The sequence below is a fragment of the Gadus macrocephalus genome, chromosome 13 (assembly GCF_031168955.1).
Source record: "Gadus macrocephalus chromosome 13, ASM3116895v1".
In the NCBI taxonomy this organism is placed as follows: domain Eukaryota; kingdom Metazoa; phylum Chordata; class Actinopteri; order Gadiformes; family Gadidae; genus Gadus; species Gadus macrocephalus.
This window is the reverse complement of record NC_082394.1, coordinates 18,767,587-18,789,970: the sequence shown is the minus strand read 5'-3', so window position 1 is coordinate 18,789,970 and position 22,384 is coordinate 18,767,587. Positions and strand designations below refer to the sequence as shown.

General features: G+C 45.8%; 1 protein-coding gene across 5 annotated transcripts in view; it reads right to left on the bottom strand.

The window, feature by feature from the left end:
• The window catches only part of LOC132470603 (contactin-4-like), a 104,303-nt gene that overhangs the window by 11,441 nt on the left and 70,478 nt on the right, over positions 1–22,384 (bottom strand). For 3 of the 5 annotated variants that reach the window (XM_060069341.1, XM_060069339.1, XM_060069342.1), the window contains exons 11-14: positions 12,463–12,590; positions 3,466–3,641; positions 1,401–1,521; positions 390–548 (exon numbers count right to left, since the gene is read on the bottom strand). In XM_060069341.1, coding sequence (XP_059925324.1) covers positions 390–548; positions 1,401–1,521; positions 3,466–3,641; positions 12,463–12,590 — 584 coding nt within the window. The remainder of the gene's footprint in view (positions 1–389; positions 549–1,400; positions 1,522–3,465; positions 3,642–12,462; positions 12,591–22,384) is intronic. The other 2 variants (XM_060069340.1, XM_060069343.1) reach the window with 1 other exon arrangement.

Here is a 22,384-nt window from a genome sequence, read left to right as displayed (position 1 = left end):
CTATATATATCGTCCTTTATCACAGTCTTCAAGGGCTTCTCTGTGTTGTGTTGGCATTTGAGTGTATCTTGATTGGCAGTAGAAAATGATGAGCTTCATAAAACATTGTGAGATGCAAGTTGTGTTTTTATATGAGCTTCTTATTGCTGATCGTAATTCTTGTCATCTGCTATGATGAAGTCATTGTGTTCCGTGAATTCAACAATGGGTTCTCAATAGAGGCCATGAAAGCAGCTAGACACCAGCAATGTGTACATTTATTGTGCTGTGATTGTGCTGCTGCTGGATCCAAGCGGTTCGACGGCAAGCCGGCCAAACTTTGGACCCTGTCTTCACACGCCAAGAACAGTGGATCCAAAGAGCACCAGAGGGAGAGGCAGAGAGAGTACCTGTGGTGACTGCTTGCCAACCCAGGGAGAAGGGCGTTCGGGCCTGGATGGTGTAGGCTGTGATGGGGCTGTGGTTGTCGGAGCCGGGCCTCCAGGACAGGGAAACGGTGGTTTCACTGACCTCACTCACATGGATGCCGTTTGGTGGGCCAGGAGGACCTGGATGGGGGTAGGGAGAGTACAGAAAAGGGTGTTAAAGAGAGAGAGAGGGAGAATAGGGGGGGAATGGGGGGAACGGAGAGAGTAAGACGGTAGAATATACGCGGGTAGAAGAGGAAGCATGAGAGGGTGAGTGGGAGTGAAAGAGACCAAGGGAGAAACATTGGCAGAAAAAAAAGAGTGAGTAAAGGAGCGGGCGGAAGTATGAGAGGGAGAGGGAGATAAAAAAAAAAAACATTGGCAGAGAAAAAGAGCGAGTAAGTAAAAGAGAGTGAGATGAAGACGGAGGGTGAAGGAGAGAGCAATGTGAAGTAGGAGGCAGAAGGGAAGCAAGTCGAAGTAGTCGAGAAATGGAGGTTTAAATATACAGTTTGACTGGTGTGTGAGTCATAACTAATTACAAAGTAAGAGTACCTTCGGTTATATTTTATGGGAGCACATTTGCCAGGCACATGCACATTAAATGACAAATTTCACATATTTTACAGCACCCATGGTGCTTCCTACCTTAAGTTCAGCTGGCTAACATTTCACTTTTTCTTTACATTTCCTCATGAATGTAGTCCATTAAATGGCTTCAGACTCTGGCCAGTGAACATTGTTTATGGATGTCTTAATGTGTATTCGGGTCTACCTCCATTAAACCCTCCACAAATATCTGTGCATCCGAACCTGAAGTCTGTATCGGTTATGCTATAAAATCCCTGTAACCAATCAAGACACTTTTGCAATTGCTCCGTTTCCACTATAGTGACCCTTTAATCATCTCTAAACAAGGATTAGCACCTCCATTCTGGCTCATCAGCGTAGCAATTAGGCGTGCGGACAACATGTAGCACAGGGTTGGCTTACCTCTGACAACCAGATCGGCAGCTATGGAGATGCTGTCCACCTTGGTTTGCACCGCGCACGTATACTTCCCAGCATGCTTCAGCTGCACGTTTCGAATCATGATGTCCCCAGCCGAATGCTGCTGTGATTCACACATACAGATATGCAAGCATACAGACACGCGCGTGGACACAAAAACACATACGCACACACAGACACGGACACAAACACAAAAACACACAGTTCCATGAGCTACATGGTAAGCACCAAGCTATTGTAATTCAAGAGTAATTCTCTGTCTCGTCACATGGGAAGAGGGCCGGCCTTATCCTCCTGGATATGGATCTGCTTTAGAAATGTACCATACAATCATGGCGGCGCCACTGAATTGTCCATATTCTGAGTGGAAAAGCACTCTATCTCATGTTGGAGATGATTCCTGTCAGCCGCAGTCATTATTACATAAATGTATTCACGACATGCCCGGCAGCCTTTTCTTTCTAGTGGCTGTGGAGGTGCTTTCATTACTTCAGTGATAAGAGCAGCACCCTAATAGATACCTCGATTGCCAGCTCTTCACACACCCAGTTGTTCCAATTACTATTTAGGCCAGCCAAGCGTAGATTATCATTTACTGATCGGCATCCAGAACCAGAAGTTGCCGGCCTCAAATCCGTGGTGGCGGAATTTGGTGGCACACTGGCCGGCGAACGTTGGTGATTTGGCTTATATTAGTAGACCTAACACAATGGGGGAGGTTGGTATTTAAACAAACACATAGTCTTAGGTTCAAATCTAAAAGCAGGGATATAAACATGACAGGGACGGCTTTTTGTGATTATACAACCACCCCCAACGCTTCAAGGTGGGGATTCTTTTTAAATAAATATTGCCTGTAAAATATTGACATTCGATTTTTGGGCGGCGGTAATGCAGTTAAATTACTCCACAAAACAACTACAGCGTATCGGTTATGGAGCTTTTGCTGAAAGTGCATAATTTTTTTTGGGGGGGTGGGGGACGGTAAGGTCGTGACCGGTTGCATTATGTAAATATCGTTCTCTTTCATTTTACCCCCCATTCTTAAATAAGCCACATGCAGCAATTTTCAGGCAATAAATAATAAACACGATACAAACACTCCCATACTCTATCTCTTGCGCTGCAGTTGAATCTATTATGGGCCCGCTCTCTAAAGGAGGAGTGCAATATTGATGGGGCCAATGTATCTTAACCATCACCCCTTTAGACCTTTTGTTCAATAGAATCTCTGAACACGGCCGAAAAGGGACAAAAATCAATGTCCCCCTGATAGGACCAGCTTTTATGAGTGTCCTGCACACAAATGAAATATTAGCATGGCCGGGGTGCACTGCAGTCACTGATCTCTCTGTGATTGGTCACTGCGTATTGCAGTGCTGATGATGAATGGGATGTGAAATGAAATGCATATATAAATACTAATCCAAATGGTGGAATAAGTTCACCAAAACAACACTCACACACTTTTTATGACGGATAAGCAGTCTTCCACTGCCACTGCTATGGAGTTGTTTCTTACGTAGAGGTCACATTTTTACTATTTATTTATATCCATTAAAGTTACATTGAATAAGCACTGAAAAATATGATCATTTTCATTAATTGGATTCATATGAATCTGTTTAATTATTGATAGAGTTTATCCTGCCATGGTTGTATTGAATAATATCAATGTCATTACTTCTATTGGGGATAAACTAAAGCAGCAACAGTAATCTAGTCCAATCTATTTAGTCAATAACCATCGGTTAGTATGCCTGGGTTGCTCTCAAACAAACAGTAACTGTTGAAGGGGACTGGTAAGCTCGACTCTTTTCAAATAGAAGAGAGTTCTGCTTCAATCGCAGTCTGCAGAGTACCTCAGTTAACGCCAAAGTTTGACGGTCAACTTCAATCGGCCATGTTTTGTTTAATTCTCGTTATAAAAATTGGGTAAATGTTGCAGACCATGATTGACAACACCTGCATGAAAGCAGTCTTCTCTTAGATCAGAAAATAGCCGAGCAGCGGCCGTGAAAGCTGGAGGTGAGACATGCGTACTTACTCCGCCCACTTTTTCAAAGTACCCCCCATGGTTGGCGAAGTGTATGAGCTGCTCGTTGAAGAACCAGGTGAACTTGAGCTCCAGCGAGGGGTCATAGGTCACCTGGCATGGCAGGATGACGCTCTCGCCCACCGTGACATCCAAGGTGGACGGTTTGGTGACAATCACTGTAGGCTCTGTGGAGGAGGGAACGCACAGGCACACAGACAGTATATTTATATAGTATTGGGGGTCTTTGGGGGAGCCACGTTGGCAGCTATTGGTTATTTTAGTTTGAATCCCAGCCGGAAGTATATGCGTTTGAACCCCAGAGCCTGCCTACACCATTGAGCAAGATTTCAAAACCCAACCTGCTCATCTCTGAAGTCTTTGGATAAAAGTTTATTTTAGTATTACAATAATATATACAATATATTAAAAAATAACAAAAAATGGTGACCGACAACGCACACACACATACACACATCTACACACACCTACGTAAACACACACAGACACAGACACATACAAACACAAACCCTCTCAAGCACACACTTCTACAGCATTAGAATTCTTTGTGGAGAACGGCTTCCCATTTGCATAGAGTCCTTCCATCATCCTAGTGGATGTGCCAGAGGGACTTAATATGAGTATACCACAGGAGAGAGAGAGAGAGAGAGAGAGAGAGAGAGAGAGAGAGAGAGAGAGAGAGAGAGAGAGAGAGAGCAGGCAAACTGTTATCTATTAAAAAACAGTTGCTCAGGCTTGGGAAGAAACCATTCCACGTTAAGAGGGTTATTTGTTGAGTGCTCTGCAGTCTGTTCTGCAACCAAAACGGCCAAGCCCTAATGCGTGTACTGGTTGTTTTTATTTCTATATAAAAGGCATCTATGTCGCCAGAGCACGGTAACTGCCCCAGAATATGGGTCTCTAGGTGTCTTGCATCCATGCGTACCTGTGGGCTTATCCGTCAGCTTTAGTGCTACCGAATCCCCCCCTCCTCTGCATAATACCCCAGACGCACATCTGGAAAACATTCAAGTCCTGGCGCTGGCACTCCCCCCAGGGGTGACAATGGTCTCTCCATCCCATTCCCTCTCTCTCTCCTCTCTCTCTCTCTCCCGCTGCATCGGGATATTTTTGTCTCTCTGTCTCTATATCCCTGTCTATAACACATACATAAACATACACACACAGAAAACCACCCCCACACACGCACCCACACACACACAGACACACAAACACACATCAAAACAGTAAAGCACAGGTAGGAGAAGGGTGAGGTTTGCAAGGGCGGACATCACTCAACCCTCTGCTTACTTTCAAAGAGCAGAGGGGATAAGGGGGAGGTGAGGGGGAGGGGAGGGAGGTACCTAGCAAGAGTACATCCAGCAGGGCAGTGTGTGTGTGTGTGTGTGTGTGTGTGTGTGTGTGTGTGTGTGTGTGTGTGTGTGTCTAGAGGGTGCAGGGTGGCTGCTCTCCCTCTGGGGGGTGCTGGGATTGCTCGCTTCAGATTCCTGCGAGCGCTGTGGAGCACACTGTCTAAACCCGGCCCCGGGCGACAGGACTCCCTCCGAGTCCGTAGCCCTCCTCCCCCTCCTCCTCCTCGTCCCCTTCTCCTTTTTTCGTTGTCTAGAGAGTATGTCTGATGCATTCATTGCCTCACCTCACCTCACCTCCCACCCACGACCACCACCACAACCCCTCACCGAGGAGATTTGATGGCACTGCTAAGTGTTGTAGCAGTGCTGGTGCGTTCGATACACGCACGTGAATTACGGCAAAAGCCCACATGCTTTCTACTATTATCGCAGATGCTAAATACTAAAACGCCTGACAGCTGCGAAGAGGAGCAGGGAAAATAAATATCCTTTCGAAGGCCACGAGCAAGGCTGCCTCAGGGTCGACCTGCGCTTCCTGCCTTGACCCTATTGATGGTTTAGTCACACATAACATACCGGAACATGGAGAGGGATAAAAAGCTGCACTTTTACCCCTCAGCAGCGTCAGCCACGGCACAAAAACACTTTTTCTTGGACAGAAAATGTGTACTTTTCTGACAAGCACACACTCTCTTGGTTTCAGTATCTAAGTGCACGCAATGTTTTTGCTTTTAGAATGACACCTTAAAACAAACAAAACAGGTGAATTGAATAAAGCAAAACTAACCAGGGATATTCGGTGGTTTGAGGAGTTTCCAGAACAGTCTGTAGTCCAACTCTGATGAGCACGGAGACATATTGTTAACGTTTATCGCCCCTGTATGTTACCCTATGGGGGGGTGCCGGTCTCGCCTTGCCTGTTTGCCGACTGGCATATGTGTGTGTGTGAGTGTTCCCATCCTCTCTCTGCAATCCATTGGTTGGCATAGTCATCCCCCCTGCATGTGAGACAGTAACTTTGGGAATATGTCCCCCTTATTACTCTCTTTTGTCATCATTTGTGACAGATTATATGGACAACCAAGGCTGGTTACACACAGACCCAATCGTCCTACCCAGCACAGCTCTACTGGGGGAGCTCTCTGGCGTAAAGTGATTGATATCTCTGCTGGATAATGCCTTGTTACATTTCACTGTCGGGAGCCCCGGTGTGCAGGCAAACCTCCACTTAACCAGGGGTCACCCGGGACCGGGGAACGGGCGCCGGGCGGGGGGTGTAGCAAGCAGCGCCGTAGCCTGGCTAGCACGCCGCAGGACCACTACGAGGATTGTGTTGCCCCACTTTGAAATGTGTATGTGTGTGTGTGTGTGTGTGTTTGTATGTTTTGGGGGAGGAACAACATGTGTGTGTTTGTGGCCGTGGCTGTGCATGTGCGTTTGTTGTGGAGGAAGTCGAGTGTGTTTGTGTTTGTAGCGATGGACCCGGCGGTATAGTGTAGGGTTTGTGGGTGGTGGGTGCAAGTGTATGTTTGGTATGAGTAGATTGTGAGTGTGTGTGTGTGTTGGGATAGTGGAGTGTGTGTGTCCCTGTGGATGTGGTGGCAACCCCGCGCCAACTGGGGGGGTTGAACCGCGCCAGCACCTGGAACACGGGCCTCTCCGCGGACAGGTAGTCCGAGGGAGGTACGGGCCGTTCAGCGCGGCGGCGCGGGAGCGCGCATCAAACGCACACCGGACAATCACGGGCACTGGGATCACCTGGGGGAGGGAGACGGCAGAGGCCTCTTAAGGACCGAACACGCACCAGACGGGGCAGACAGCCGAGTCGGAGAGACGCGGTAGGGGGAGAACGCACCAACCCGTACTAACGCCAATACGCTTCCCCCCCAGGACTGAGTGGGAGAAGACGGACCAGACCCGGAGACCGCCCCTTTTTACCCCATATGAGGAAGAACCTGTGTTGTCTTTTGTTTTCCCTTTTTTTTTCACGTGAGGTGCGCGAATAAAACCGTTGCCCAGCAACCCTGTTTGAGCGTGTCCTTCGCAAATCTCAGCCGCCGCCGACTGGGGTTGCCACAATGTTTGTACTGTAGTGATGCGCGGGTCAGGTTTTTTTAACACCCGCCCCAACCCAACTCGTTAGGAGATCTGAGAAAAAAAAAAAAAAAAAAACGAGCATGGGGAATTCACACCATCTATCTGGAGGTTATCTTGACACCCTCGGCAACTATGGTGGTAGAGAGGGTGGTAGTCACTCAGAACATATCACACCCTACCTCACATCTGACGTCACAAGGGAGAAAAAGGTTTTCGGTCATAGAATGGATGAACCTTCTGGTTAGTCAAATCCTTCATTAAAGCCAGGGTAGGCAATTATTTTTTTTTTTTCCATATTTGTTGCAATTCTCTTTACATCCAGACAACAACCGATAAATCAAATGCTTTGAAAAAATAAGAAATGATATCAATCACAGGACTGTAATAAGCCAAAGCAGGTGATATTATGGTGTCTTGCATATTTGTTTGTTTAGGGTATGTGATAAATAACAGTGGTCTCAGTATATTATATTAATAAACAGTATATTAATGAGCAAAACCTTGTGCTCAGCACTGAGAAAGATGTGTGTTAATTGGTCAAAGAAAAAGATTTCAAAAAACAAATATGAAGAAATACCAAAAGAAAAACCTGCTTTAGTTACATCATTTTACATACCAGTTCTGCAAAATTATTTGGATGGAATAAAAAAAAAAAAAGGAAGGTGTGAATGCAGAAGAGTGTGTAAAGGGGGTAGGAGAATGCACTCTCCTCTTTAGGTTACATAGTTTCCCAGGCTCTACAGCAAAAACTGGATTTAGAAAATCGTCTCCTCTCTTACTTTACGATGCATATCAGGCACCTCGAAATAGATCTAGGCAACTCATCTATTTTTTTCTGCTTGAGTCAGTTTATACTTATTTTGAAACGACATACAGCGCTGCCTTTTGATGCAGGATGAAAGTTTGTTTTTAAAAAAATGGGCCTTACTTTATTTGGAGACGGTGAATATGCTCAGCAGCAAACATGTTGTTTATATTTACGATTTAAGGACATTTTCCTCTTCGCTTCCTCCAGAGCGGTGCAGTTTCCTTCGACTCCCTTGGCCTTCAATATTTTCTCTTTTGGTAATGAAGAGGTAAATAATAGTTCTGCATCTGGTTGTACCACAATAATAGTTGCATGATTCTATTTGGAAACTGCACATAGTTTTTCACTGAAACCATTACAATGGTCCAAAAAGCGTAAAATCAATCCATGGATTTTCCTTTCTCTCTTTGAGAGAATTAATGGTCTATTGAGCAATTTCTTTACCACAAATACAAGTTTGGAAAGCTAGACGGTGCAGATTGCATTAAGTGAATAGCATGGCCCACCAGGTTTAAATCAAGCCCAGTGGGATTATGTTTTTGTGATGGTTTCTATTCATAATCCAATAAATAATATAATAAATAATATTTATCTGCTTTCGGAGTAACAACGTAAAAATTGTGCACACTTTCATCAGGGCAAAGAGATGTGGGTGGTTCTTTGAAAATGTCAGGGCTGTAGCGAGACTCGCTCTGTTGTGAATTCAAGGTGAATGGATTGCTTGTACGGTTTGAACGTTTCTCCAGAGAAGTTTCATTGTAAAGCAAAAGCTGAAATGCATTACTTTTTTTTCCAGCCCCTCCCCCCACTCAAGGGAGTGAGAGCAGTTCATCTGCTTTCGGTTCCTTACCTTGGAAGTACAATAAAAGTGGAAAGGAAAATGACTGGGGCCAGTTGGTCAGTGAGACGTGTCGAAGAAGATGCTGAGCCCTTTGCAAGAGTGTTCATTACAACAGCAGGCAGAAAACGCCTCCTAATGTACAATAGCCGATCCACTCCTTATCTGCTCAGCTCTTGACTTCTCCTGAAAGTCAAATCCAAAAGCGCACCATTCACACACCTTGTTGAGGCGCTCTGTGAACGCTTCATTCCATCAATCACAGCTGCTGCTGCTGCTTTCTAGATCAATTCAATGGGTGCATGAAAGTAAACTGGGAACTTCAAACTTGAAACACACACCCACACAAACACAGAAACACACACATACATAGCGCAATGATAGTTGTGAGTTTTCCTTTCGGCTGAGTGATGATGAGAAAATGCTCATTGTGGTGTAATAAACATCCAAGAACATGTGTATAATCAAGTGCAATTAATCTGCTAATATCCCTTCAGTGTTGGGATAATGGGGAAGTTAACATGCTTCATTTGTTTTGACGGGTCCGACCCGGCCTGGCAGCGCTTCGGTTATATTAGGAGGTGGACGGATCTGGATTTTTCTTTTTTCATGTTTTCACATCAGAAAAGTCATTTAAAATAAACCACTCCCAGCCCCTTCCCCTGGCTGACTACACACACACACACACACACACACACACACACACACACACACACACACACACACACACACACACACACACACACACACACACACACCCACACACACACACACACACACACACACGCACACACACACACACACACACACACACACACACACACACACACACACACGCACACACACGCGCACACACACACACGCAAACACACACTAACACTAAACAGGTTACCCATTCCTCAATGAATTGGTGCAAATTACCCTGTCCTATTTCCTAGATAGTATCAAATGTGACAGATTCAGAAAACACAGAAGAGAGGTAGCTACTAAACAGAGAACGATAAATAGCCAATTCATAATTCTTTGTCCCAGTTTGGAGGATGTCGAGCTGAGTATTGGAGGAGGCAGATGTGAATGTACCTCTTAAATAAATCATCACACCTATACGCACTGGGCTGAGGCCATAGAAACCGCAAACCTCACACACACACACACACATACAGACGCACACACACACACCGACATGTACAATCATAGGCACATGCAAATACATCTATGGCTGCAGGCACATACACACACGCACACACACAGACATGGATACGCTTGCAGGAACTACCAGACACACACCCACACCTACAGACACACATGCACGCACAGACAAACACAAACACACACCCACACACCCTGACACATACACACACGCACACATTTACACCCACCCACATATTCACATACACACACACACACATGTACAGTACATATATCCCTTCATACAGATGATGGATTTAAAAGTGTGTAATATATTATGCGTATAAATAAAGGGCAGCAGGTACAATTACAACGTTTCATGTTCACCCCCCTCCCCTATGTAACCCCCCCCCCCCCCCCCCCCCCTTCCCACTGTGATCACACGGTACCGAACCAAAGGCTAACGCGCCTTCGCATTTCCATCACGTGTTCCTCCAGCCTGACAGGAGCCTTCCTGCTCTGGTACTGTAGTTAGAGCCGCCGATGGACACAGTCCCGGGGAGCGACTGGCGTCAGCTAGGATGTGAGTCAGGCTTCAGCCTAGTGGCTGAGTTAGCTGCCCTCTCTCTCTCTCTCTCTCTCTCTCTCTCTCTCTCTCTCTCTCTCTCTCTCTCTGCGAAACCATGGCCGGCTGCCAGCATTTATAATATATGAAATCTGTCTTTTATAATTCAACAGAGAAGAGGAAGAGACGAGCATGGCTGCTGACTCGGAGACAAACGTGTCAGTGTTTTAGGAATTTCCTGTCCTATCTGTGCTTGTGCTTTGTTCCTGAAAAGAGAGATGGATAGGTATTCTCTTTTCAGTCCCGTGAATAAGATTGACAGCGATCTATGTTCAATACAATTTGATGGGAGAAAAAAATTCAGCCTTCTATTTCATGACACTATTTTCAATTCACTCTGTGTTACCCAAACATTTAAATCGATCCTTTTATTAATTTTTTTTTTCAAGCAGAGATTAAGAATAATAAAATGTTTGGAATCATTAATCTATTTGGAAGAATGGCAGTAGCATTGTTTTGGTTCGATGTTGTATTCAACTTCATATTGTGAGGAAGACCAGACAGTACGTTTCTTTTCCATTCTGCTCTAATGTAACACGGAGGACCTTGGAGATGAATGGTAGCAGGAGTCGTGACTGAGCGATGCCTCTGCAGTTATGCGAAAGAGCTGGTCAGCATTGCTGCAGACAAACTGTTCATTTGTGTATGTAAAGTGCTTGGTTGGGAAGCATTACATATAAAGTGCTAGTTTGGAAAGCATTAAATTGTTGCATATTAGTCATTTAGCAGACGCTTTTACCCAAAGCGACTTACGGTAAATTCAGGGACCCGTAGGGGTTAAGCTTCTTGTGCAGTAATGTCTACATGCTGCTTGCAGACATTGGGGATCGAACCCTGTACCTTTGGACACCCTGGTCACAACACTATGTTACCATATTACAGGAGCGTATAGACAGACTGTGTACTTGTACATATGCCAAATGGGTGCACCCTGGCGTGTTGCAAACCAGCCTCCCAGTTGCATGGGCAACTGCGTGGGCTGTTGAGCGCTCCTTGAACTCCGACCCCGCAGGGTTCGATTGCAGAAACCACTGGAGCGTATTGAAACATACTGCGCATGTAAATCGATTGGCAAACCTTTTGAAAGATGAGGCATGAACTTAATTTTTTTCAGTTCTTGTCCCCGGCTCTTTTTCCCTCCCTCAAGCCAATATGAAGAAGGATCAATAATTCTATAGATCCACAAAGGTCAACCTCTGGGGGGAGGTCGTGGCGTATTGGGGGAACCCCCCCCAACCCCCGCAAATCAACCATCCAGACGAACAGGGGTCACAGTGGGAGTAGGGGTCTGTGAATACGTCAGCGCACGTCCGACCCCCAACATCGGCTCAGAGAGGAGGTGAAAGGGGGCATGTCACCAGCAGAAAGAGTCACGCACACGGTAGGAACAAATGGCAAGCAAAGACACACACTTCATTCATTGTTAATCACGTATAATACGTAGGGGCGCCAGAGGGCAGTCCCCCTGGGGCCGTCACTTCAGATGGGCCCACAAACGCAAACAAGGGCTTTTTTCTGTTCTAACAGCAAAGCGGCGAGGAAGGAACGGAACCCCAAGAGTCATTGTGATCAATGCAGAGAGCAAGACAAAAAAGCAGTCCCCCCAACCGCATTGATAATTGTTCAAACGAGAGAGCGTCTCCATGCCGTTTGTTTTTGTTTGTTTTCAACATCTTCAAAAACAGCCTCTACTGACGAGGACGACTCCCACTCAAGACATAATGACTCAAGAAAACGCAATACAAGTGACAATTACCATAAGAGGGGTGGTAAAATCACTTCCCATGACCTCGACTTGCTCAGAGTTGATTATTTCAGAAGGAGAGGGCAGGAAAACAACAAAAGAGCGCTGTCCGTTTCATCTCGTTGAGAGAGTCCTTGTTGGCAGACACTTTAATCCAAAGTGAGAGCATATTTATGCATATTTGATTTTCTTCTTGAGGGGGCTAGGGCGGCTAGGGTAGAGTGCAGACGTTGGGGTTCCAACGCAGAAGCCCGAACCACAACATTATCCAGCCCCTGTGTCTTAAACCCACATGGAATATGAAATATATGCTGCAAGGGCAGCAAGTGTGCATGGGATGCCATAGATCAGCCATGGTGTCATCTTAAACTAGAGCCTTCGCAGAAGAGGGATTACCTTTAACTGTGACACTCCCAAAACTGCTGGCGACACCAAACTGGTTCGTGGCCAGGCAGGTGTAAACGCCGGCATCCACTTTGGTCGCGTTCCAGATCCGCAGATTACCGTTTTCCAGGATGGAAACTCTGAGGAAAGAAACATTTTTTCTTTTAATAATTTATTTCAACTTGATTTTCTTTTGCGTTACATTCCTACATTTCTTTTTTGTATTATTCGGAAGAGGTCGGCAGCATAGGCACAAAATAATTCCACTACTGGTTGTAGGTCTTTAACGTTATGTTGGACAAATACAACCTGAACTTGAACTTCAACACAGAAATAACAACTGTAATTTTTTGAAAATACTGTATTGCAAACATTTAAAATATTAACCATGCAATTCCAACCCTGTATTTCAAACAGTCCAAATATTTGATATATTGATTGTAATACAAACAGGGTATACTGTGCAAACACATTTTTTCTATTGGATTCTTATTATCATCATTATTATAGAAACTCAATAATTATCATTAACTCCCTGTTACCTGCCTGGTAAAGCTTTGAGTATAGGGCCTTGCAGTATTCTCTGAATCTTTATTTAATCCAAACGTTTCCGTTTCATTACGTCTCTGTTGGGTAATATAGAGGTTGGACCATTGCTCAATGATTCCAATTAGGTTTTCTTTCCTTGCAGCAGACAACGATGAGGCATTGATTTATTTTATTTTGAAAGGCTGATTAATTTCTTACACCTAATTCGGATGCAATGTCTTCCCTGTGCCCTTTAGAACGGCCACTCGCACTCAAACAAAAAAGGTCAAAAACGCTTTAACAACAGAACCCTGACATTTTCAAACAAAAAACAGCAAGCGACAATGAAAACCACGGACCTTGAACAAGGCCAGTCGAGGGAGGGGAAGGGTACGGCATAGGGGATCAAGAGTGAGTGGTCTTACTCATCAAATCATGCAGAATTTTAATTATCTGAGATGCTCTGCTGAATCTGCAAACTGTAAATAGGCGGAAGCCTGAGTCTGCCACGCCATGCGGTGAAGAAGCGTGTGTGAACTCTTTCACCTCTGAGCGGTGCTCTCTCGGCCGCCGTCAAGCAGCAAAGCAAACGGATTTGTCCGTGGAGTTAGTTTGAAGGCGCCGGGTGTTCTACACAGAGTCGGCTGCATAATTATGGGAAAGGGAGATATCTCTTTCCCCTTTGATGGTGAAATGAGAAACGGTGAGCTTTGAGCTTTTTTCCATATTCTGACACTCGCATGTACAGTAATTGCAACTCACAGGTTTAGTAAGGGCTCACGCATGGACACATGCATGCCCAGACACAGATGCACACACACACACACACACACACACACACACACACACACACACACACACACACACACACACACACACACACACACACAAACACACACACACACACACACACACACACACACACACACACACACACACACACACACACACACACACACACACACACACACACACACACAAACACACACACACAAACACACCAAATTCATTGAAAGTTAAAAAAGTCGGGCAGCATTTTCACCTCGCACTATTTTTTTAACTCCAGACCTAATGTCATTTCACCACTATCCGTAGATGTATGTAAAGAGCTACAGCCATACACCACCATGGGTTTCCTTGTGAGGCAAAGATTCGGTAGATTTGGATAACGCTGTGTTTGATAATGCCTCCAGCCTCAAGTCAAAGTGGGTCGTGGGGGGGGGGGGGGCATGAATTGAATCCCACCAGTGGTCTAATAGCTTCCTTCAATTGACACAGTCAGTCAGTGTCGTCCGTGTCGTAAAAGATTTTGATCAGGGTGAGCACAGCGGCCAAATGCAAAGTATGCTGTGGAGAGTATTTGGCTAAGCAAAACTAGGGGAAGGCCTGGGGTTAACCCTCATGTGAAGAAACTACGACAAGTCGAGTCATTGGGAGTAATGCTGTGGCCGAGTCGAACGTTCTGCCAAACCCAGCACTGACCACAAACCAAAGAGCTCCACATGTGGAGACAGGACCAGAGCAATCCCAAAAGCAATAGAAACCAGTGACAAGTGATAACAACAATGATATCACTTCCTGTGTAGCAATAGTACTTCCACTCAGTGTACTTTCCATTGCACTCGTAAAACCATATTTATCTTGGTCTCATTTTCTCAAGCTTTGCATAGGGGAGTTGGTTAAGCTCATTCATTACTTAGATAGTTACTCTCAAGAAACTATGTGTCACATTTAGGTTAATTTAGGTTATTTAAAGTTAGAGCTATGCTCTAAGCCACTTGAAACTCTGAGCCAGAAGCTTGCTTTTGCAAAGAAGTGAGAGAGTTAGGATTGAAGAATTATAGGTCTATAATTGTCGAACAAACTGTTTTCCACACACAGGCGCGTAAAACCAACAACGCCAACGTGTTGTTTTAAAAGGGCTACTGGAACAAGCTCTGACCTCATTTGTTACCAAACAACAGTGGGGCTCACAGTAATGCTTCAATATAACTGAATACCTGCATCTGGGCCTCTCATTCTCGTACCCCCCCCCCATCATTCCCCCTCCCAGACTCATCCTCTGGGGACCAAAAGACCAGAGATCAGGTGCCTCCCTTCCACCCCCATCATGCAGGTGGAGGAGCAGGGAGGACTGTGCAGACACACATCCCTGGGTGCCCCCTCTTCCACTTGGATCCCCAGGCATTCTGGGTCATTTATGGCAGATTCTGACCTTTGTATGTGTTAGTGTGTACGTGTGTGTGTGTGTGCGTGCGTGTGTGCGTGCGTGCGTGTGTGTGGTGAATAAGGAGGCATGGGCTTCCGACTTTATATATAAATATAAAAGAGAATTAAAAGGTTAAATAGGGTGCAATTGGCTTTACGTTAGCAGCCGTCGTGTTGGGCATCGCAACTGACGGGAGTGAGAAGAGACAGACCCGCAGGAAGCCCAGCGGTGCCAACAGATGGACGGCGGACCCCCACCACTGAGCCAGCGACCACCACCACCACCACCCTCCAACACACACACACCGCCACCACCAGCACCACCCTGTCTGCTCTTCCCTTGCCGCCACGGCCCAGACAAAATGTCTGCACGGTTTCCCATTATCTCTGGAGACAGTGTGCACTTCTGTCCTGAGCAGAGGGAGCGTGAGAGGGAGGAGGAGGGAGGGGGAGAGAGGAGAGGCAGGTATCAATAATTCACGGTCGAGATAAGCACCAAGTGCCGCTGTCGTTTTTTTTTCTCATGTTGGCGGCGTGTCTCGCGGCGACGCGCAACAGCTCTCCAAAGAGGGGGGAACGTCGTTCGGAGCATGGCAGGACTGCCCGGGAGCGTCTGTGTAAATCACCAAGCTGCAAGGACAAGGCTGGGTCTTTATTTCTTCGGGAAGTGATTGGGATCGAAGTACTCGGGCTGGAGGAGTGGGACGGAACTGTGCTGGTTTTCACCGTTTTCTTGTGTGACAAGATGAAAGTAGTACGGATAATCAGGGCTCCTGCTCTGGAATAACGGCGGCTTGTTGTTGTGTCAGTTCCTCATGTCCCATTTGAGCCGCCGTTAGCATAGCGCGCCCGCCGCCTCCTCTGATAGCATCCTCGCTATCGCAAAGCCGCTGGAAAGGATCCTTCTGATCTTTTTCCAACAATGTGTATCGTCTTTGATCTGCTTGATGAAGGGTAGATTTTGGGAGGGGCGGGCGGGGAGGGGGGGGGCGTTGGGGAAACAAGCTGTCACCTTAATAAGTCACACAAAGACATAGACAATGTGGCTTTTTTTTTTTTAGAGCAGGCGCACCAGCAAACTACTGAGTGAGGATGAATTTATGCGTATCGATTGAACAGTGACGGCAGAATCAACACCAGCCCGGGCTGGTTCGGTATAACCTTGCTGTCAACATTAAAGAACTGAGGTATACTCATGAAATAATCACTGTATAAACAAGACGCATCGTGGCAAATCACATCATAATTCGACAGGGCCTTTTTGTAAACACAGACCCATTCAGCGTTCTCACAAAGCCCACTCTATCGCTAACCACCGAGTGGCAGGCTTGACTGCAGGAGCCAGCATGCCAATGCAGTTCTCCGCTTGATTACCACAGTAAATAAAACAGGACTTCAAAAATAGGGGGTTACGATTATATCAAATTGAAATTACTCAGCCATGAGGCTCACAGAAGGGGAGAGAGTAGAAGGCCATCAAAAGCCTGTGGCAAATTTCACCAAATAATTAGTTTCAGGTTAGGACTCGCAGTGTTGCCTGACTGCACACAGCGCGCAGTGCAGTTCTCAAAACATCAGTTTGACTCGATACTCAACAGAACGAAGGACACCCTACACGGGGGTTTCCCCCATGCTGACCTATAACGCTCCAGCTATCGTGTCCTGTGCTTTTTTATGTGTCTGGTGCGAGTTGCCGCATTACGCTATGAACTTACTGACCGTTAAAAGACCTGCTTCTTAATTGGGATTGAAACATAAATAAACGTGTTGCTAACTGCTGTCGGGGAGCATTAATAAAGTGGTGGCTTGTGAGTAGGAGGAAAAGACAGCGATGGTGGTTGGGGGGAGGGGGGGTTTTGGGGATGGGGTTGTGGTGGTTAGTTTTAGCCAGGTCATCACATCCCAAGACCTGGGACAATTGGTGGAACAGGGGTTCAGCCCCTGGATAATGAAGAAGGAAAAGGCGGAGCAGTCTGTGTTTTTGTCCTGCGGAGGTTCCCGTTGTGGTGGAACCCCAACGGCTTTGTCCATGGCAGCGTAAATCAAACCCTGCCATGCGCTTTCAGCATGCCTTGGAGCCTAGTCATCCATGTTAGCTGCAAAATGTGGTGCACACCCGAGACATTTTGAAAACAATAAACAAACGCTTCAATTTTCGATGTTATTTCCCCTAAAATAATCATTACCATAATTGATCTGAAATCATTCGGAATTTGTTCCACCACCTGTGTCAAGGTAATTTTCCTACGGCAAAGAAATGCAGTACCGCTGCTGGGTTTTCAACTTATTGCATCAGATCCTATGAGACGGCAAAATGCTGTTTCTGGGGAGTTTTTGTCCCGCTGCTCTTGGATAAGACGAATGTGCGTGCCATTCTTCTCATAAACTGTCCCCGTCAAGGTTAACGGTCAATTAGAGGCTGTGTTAGCAGGTGTGATCACATTTAAAATAAATTGTGGTGGGAGGCAGGGGGGGGGCTGTCGTTATCCGACAACAACAACAAAAGAACGATTGGCTGACGAGGGCTAAAACAGGCACACCTGGGCATTTGCTTTTGACAATTCTCCAATACAGGTGTAATTGATATTGATTTCTGGCATGCTCAGACCTCTCCCAAGGATTTTCAGCTTGTCTCACGGATCATTAGCCATGGCAAATGATCAAGGCGATTATTCCGTATGCTCACATGATGGACGAAGATTAACGCTAATTGGAAATTTGTGTTCTGCAGTGTTCAGTTTTAAACGCTGCGTCCAGTCCTGTTTGAAACCGGTTCAGAAAGTAACGACTATCACAGCCATTTAGCACACACTTTCATCCAAAGCCCTTTTTTTTAGCTGGAAGTGTTTCCTGGAGCAGCTGTTCGGGACATTCAAGGGAGAAGGCTTGAACCCAGAACCATCCTTCTGGGGGGAGGGTTGGAAGGAATGAGCAGATCCGGTAACCAATAGAAAGCACCATCAACAGCCCCGCCCCTCCTATTCCACCCCCCACTGTTAAAAGCCCTTTCCCCACATATCAGTTCAAGCTCAATCAGGGCTGATGCTGTGGCGAACCATAGTACCTTAGCGACAATAACCACCCGTCACGTCTTCAAAAGGCAGAACCCCTGCACCTGACAGGGACTATTTGCAGCCTTCAGTCAAAACCCCAGTCGAGGCATAACAAGGGCATTCATGGCCGCCGGTGCATGCAGAGGCCGCCACCGCAGCTTTTGAGAATGCAGGAAATACAATGATAAAGTATGAGTGACACTAAATAAGCACTTTAGTCTCCCCCGCCGCTCTTATCAAAGGCATTCTTTGCTCTTGGAAATGCAGCGTTTTTTTTCTTTCTCCTCGGTTAAACTGTCCACAGCTGTAGCGGGTGGCGGGCGCTACCTAAAATGACTTTTTCCTTTTGGTGTAGTGCATGTTGACACTTGTCTCCAGGGGCATTGGAGCAGCATTAAAGCCTGCATGTGCTGTATAAAACTCACAGCCGGGAGAGAGAGAGGTGACTGCGGGAGGTGTGACGGGGCACAGATTCAATAGCTACCTCTCGGGCAGAGGGATAGCGTCCTCGCGTTGATTTCTGTTATCCTCGTGTTAAGAACAATCAAAGAACATACAATGGCCATGATAGTTCTCATAAAGTTTTCGGCTCGCTACTTTCCTTGAGATCGATTGACACACAATGCACTGAATGGGTGATGCTTATGAGGTGGATACGAGGATATAAAGGCTGGATACTCCTGGAATAGATTCCTGGGCCGTTTGGTAATAAGTCATTGTAGCTCTGCATTCAGCCTGCGTATTTTGTGATCTACATCTAATGGCATATAATCATACACGGGGTGAAAAAATTATGCACAGGAATAATGTACATGTATTAGGAAGTAGGAAATACATGGGTAATATACTTTGGTGTACTAGTCAGCTAACTGAAACAGCTTTTCAGCTTTACCAAATGGCCCCAGGCACAAAAAAAACTCATTAAATAAACATCTAAGGAAGGCGTTTTACCAAAACAACACAAAACCCACAGGATGTTAGGATACAATATAATAGATATCTCACTGGGTCAACATCCCCGGATGATTGCTGTGTAGCATGTACGTTTTGACATCCTTTTCTTTATATCTGAAGTATAGAAGCAGAATGACATAGAACAATGTAATTCCTTACAGTTGGAATTCATTGCGGCCATTTTGGTAATGTTGTAGTGGGTTAGGGGTGGAGGGGGATGGGGGGAAAAAGGGGGGGGGGGGGGGGGCACTGAATTTATGGGGGTTGTGTGTACAATTCCCCTAATCACAAAATACTGGCCTGCTGGTTTATGTCCTTTCGGTCCATGAGCTCGACATGTACTGATCCGTATGTGTGTGTGCGCGTCTGCCTACATGTGTGTGTGTGTGTGTGTGTGTGTGTGCGCGCGTGCGTGTGTGTGTGTGTTTGTGGGTGTGTGCGAGTAAGCGTGCCGAGGAACCCCTCCCGGAATAAAAAACACACACATGTTCCTGAGGAGACTGTCAGAGGAACTAAGATAGATTACACATGCTGCACTGGCGGATTCTCACTTTGAAAAATGATATCGGCTGTGGTCTCCCAGATAAAAATAATCCGGTGAGGAGGACACGAGAGGCAGCCACGGGTGGAGGGATTCTGACCTAATCCCGCCAGCATCTCCCAACTCTCTGCTGCCTTGTTTGGAAGAGCTGTTTTTTGGTGGGTTAATGCTGTCAAATGTACCCTGCCGTAAACATATTTAACTAAATAATGAAAATTTATATAATATTTATATGAATCATGATTTGATGAAAATACAGTAGGCCTACTAAATGTAATTACGTTACCAATTTAAGGTGTTGTGACTTAGACACTTTTATCCAATGTGACTTCATTAAACAGCCTCTTATTCACCCTATCCTCAAGAATATCCTTTCTCCAAATTCAGACTAATTATATACATCTAATTTGAAAAGCAGATATAAAAAAATAGAATATCGATATGATAGAAATAACTAAGATGAGCCTACACCAAGGACAGGCTCTTTGAGACTTAAACATTCCCTGTCTTCCTCCGGGTGAATTGAGATGCATGGGATGCATAGCCTCAGCACCTGGGGGGTTCATTGATGTATTAAACATTATCCTGGTCTCCAAATACAAAATCTAAATCAATTAATCCACTGTATCTTGATTGACACAGGAAGGCAAATACATCTTATCGCTGGTAGAAAGTCGTGCGACAGCCCAACGTGTAGTACAACCAGGCAACACTGAAATAATGATTTCAAACACAGATTTGCAGTTGCAGTACATCAGACATAAATTCTATTTAAAAGTGATTTCCCTAAAAGCTTGGCTCTGTGTTTCTCTCTCCGCCTCCCTCTTCTTTTTCTCCATTAATTTGTACTACCGATGCATGAGCGGAAACATTTGGGGCATTTGCTTTCTTTGGATTCCAAACAAAACGTGTGGTGTGTTTTATTGTTTTGGGCTAGAGACACAAGGATTCCCTGGCAGGGCCTCTGAGCCTGGCCTACGGGGGCGACCATGGGCTGTGTTCTACTTCATGCGGCTGTGCCGGCCTCCAACCACATTTGGCGGGAACCAAACTAAAGAGCAGCAGCGGCAGACAGTTTGTAGTAAAGGTCCACAGTCACAGAGGCAGAATGGCAGACTGTAGCTGTGGGCCCCTACGCTTTTAGTATTCATGGCTGCTGTGGTGTGCCATCCCCAGCCTTTCCAGAAAGCTGGGACTTCACAAGCAGATGTTCAATTAGCGGGGAATGAGGAAATGAGTGATTTGATCAGGCGGAATCTGAAGTGACATTCAAGCACAATATCTATATATGTGTATGAAACGTGCATTCGGTAACTACACTAGTTATATCATTGGGAGTGTCAGGGATGGCATTTCCGTTTCCCCGGAATGTCCTATCAACTTTATTAATACACCTGTTGCCACGCCTACGATTAATTTGGGTCTGTATAAAAAAGAAGCCCAGAGACGCTTATTATACTCTGCTAAAGAAACGGAAGAGCATGCGCCACAAAGGGCACCGTGGAAACATAGCAAAGGGCTCTGGGTACGCTAAATGAATACAAAGTCGGCAGCCATACCTCCTGAGGTTTTCAGCTCTCTCCCTCTCCGTCTCTCTCTCTCTCTCGCACTCTCTCTCTTGTGCTTTCTCTCGCTCTATCCCTTCCACTCTCTCGCTCTCTCTCTCTCGCTCTTTCCTTAATAAGTGTGGTAGCACAGATGGGGCCATAAATGTGGAGGACTTCAGCAGACATCTCTGGGTTTACGTGACGGCCATACTTAGTCGCTCTGACCATGCATAAAGAAGGACATAACGAGCAGCAGGGCTTGCAGTGTTGCTGCTCGAGGCTTTCTACATTTTCAGCTTGGCCCCATGGGTGAGAAGCACAGGTTTCACCCCAAGACTACATTCGATAATTATGGGCCCTTTTTGTTAGCTTACTCTGTTTAATCAGCGTGGATGAATGACAGTTGAGCTTAATGTACGTTAACTACACATAAAAAAAATGAATTAGTTTTGAATTGTCTTTTTACTTTGAAAGTAAGTGGATGTTTAAATATTGGCAACCACGTTCCTTAGAGCTCCTTTAAGGTTTGCATATGGTCGGCCCTATGTAAAGAAACCATGACATCCATTTTTGCCCTGTGAAAGAGTTGAAAAGATCTTGATGCGGTTCTGCAACCTACTCGACTCCTGATGTGGTCGGTGGGAGCCAGACGCAGCAGCGCTGTTGACTATCAACGTGATGATGCCGTGCTGTGGACAAGAAACACAACACAGCCGGCACTGGAGACGGTCGTCCAGGGAGTCGGATCCATAACGTACTCTTCCTGGAGCAACGTCTAGCCTGACTTTTTCTTTTTTCCCCCCAAACCTGGGGATACATCTCTTTTGATTAGAAATGAAAACGTCCCTCCCCTAGAACCGATCCCCTAGAGTCTATTGAAGCCGGCTGCAGGGCAGTTTCTTATTTTCATTTTATTGGCCTTCTGCGGGAGGAATTCCTGGCATGTTAAAAGTGTTATTAAGGTCACAGGGCTGCCTGATCGGTGGGGTGGATTCGATAGAGTCTCGGGATACACAAACAGGTGTTCAGAGAGTTTAACCTTGAGCCCTGAGGACGAAACCCAAGTGAATTAATCTGTCTTATTTGATCTTCAACACAAAAAT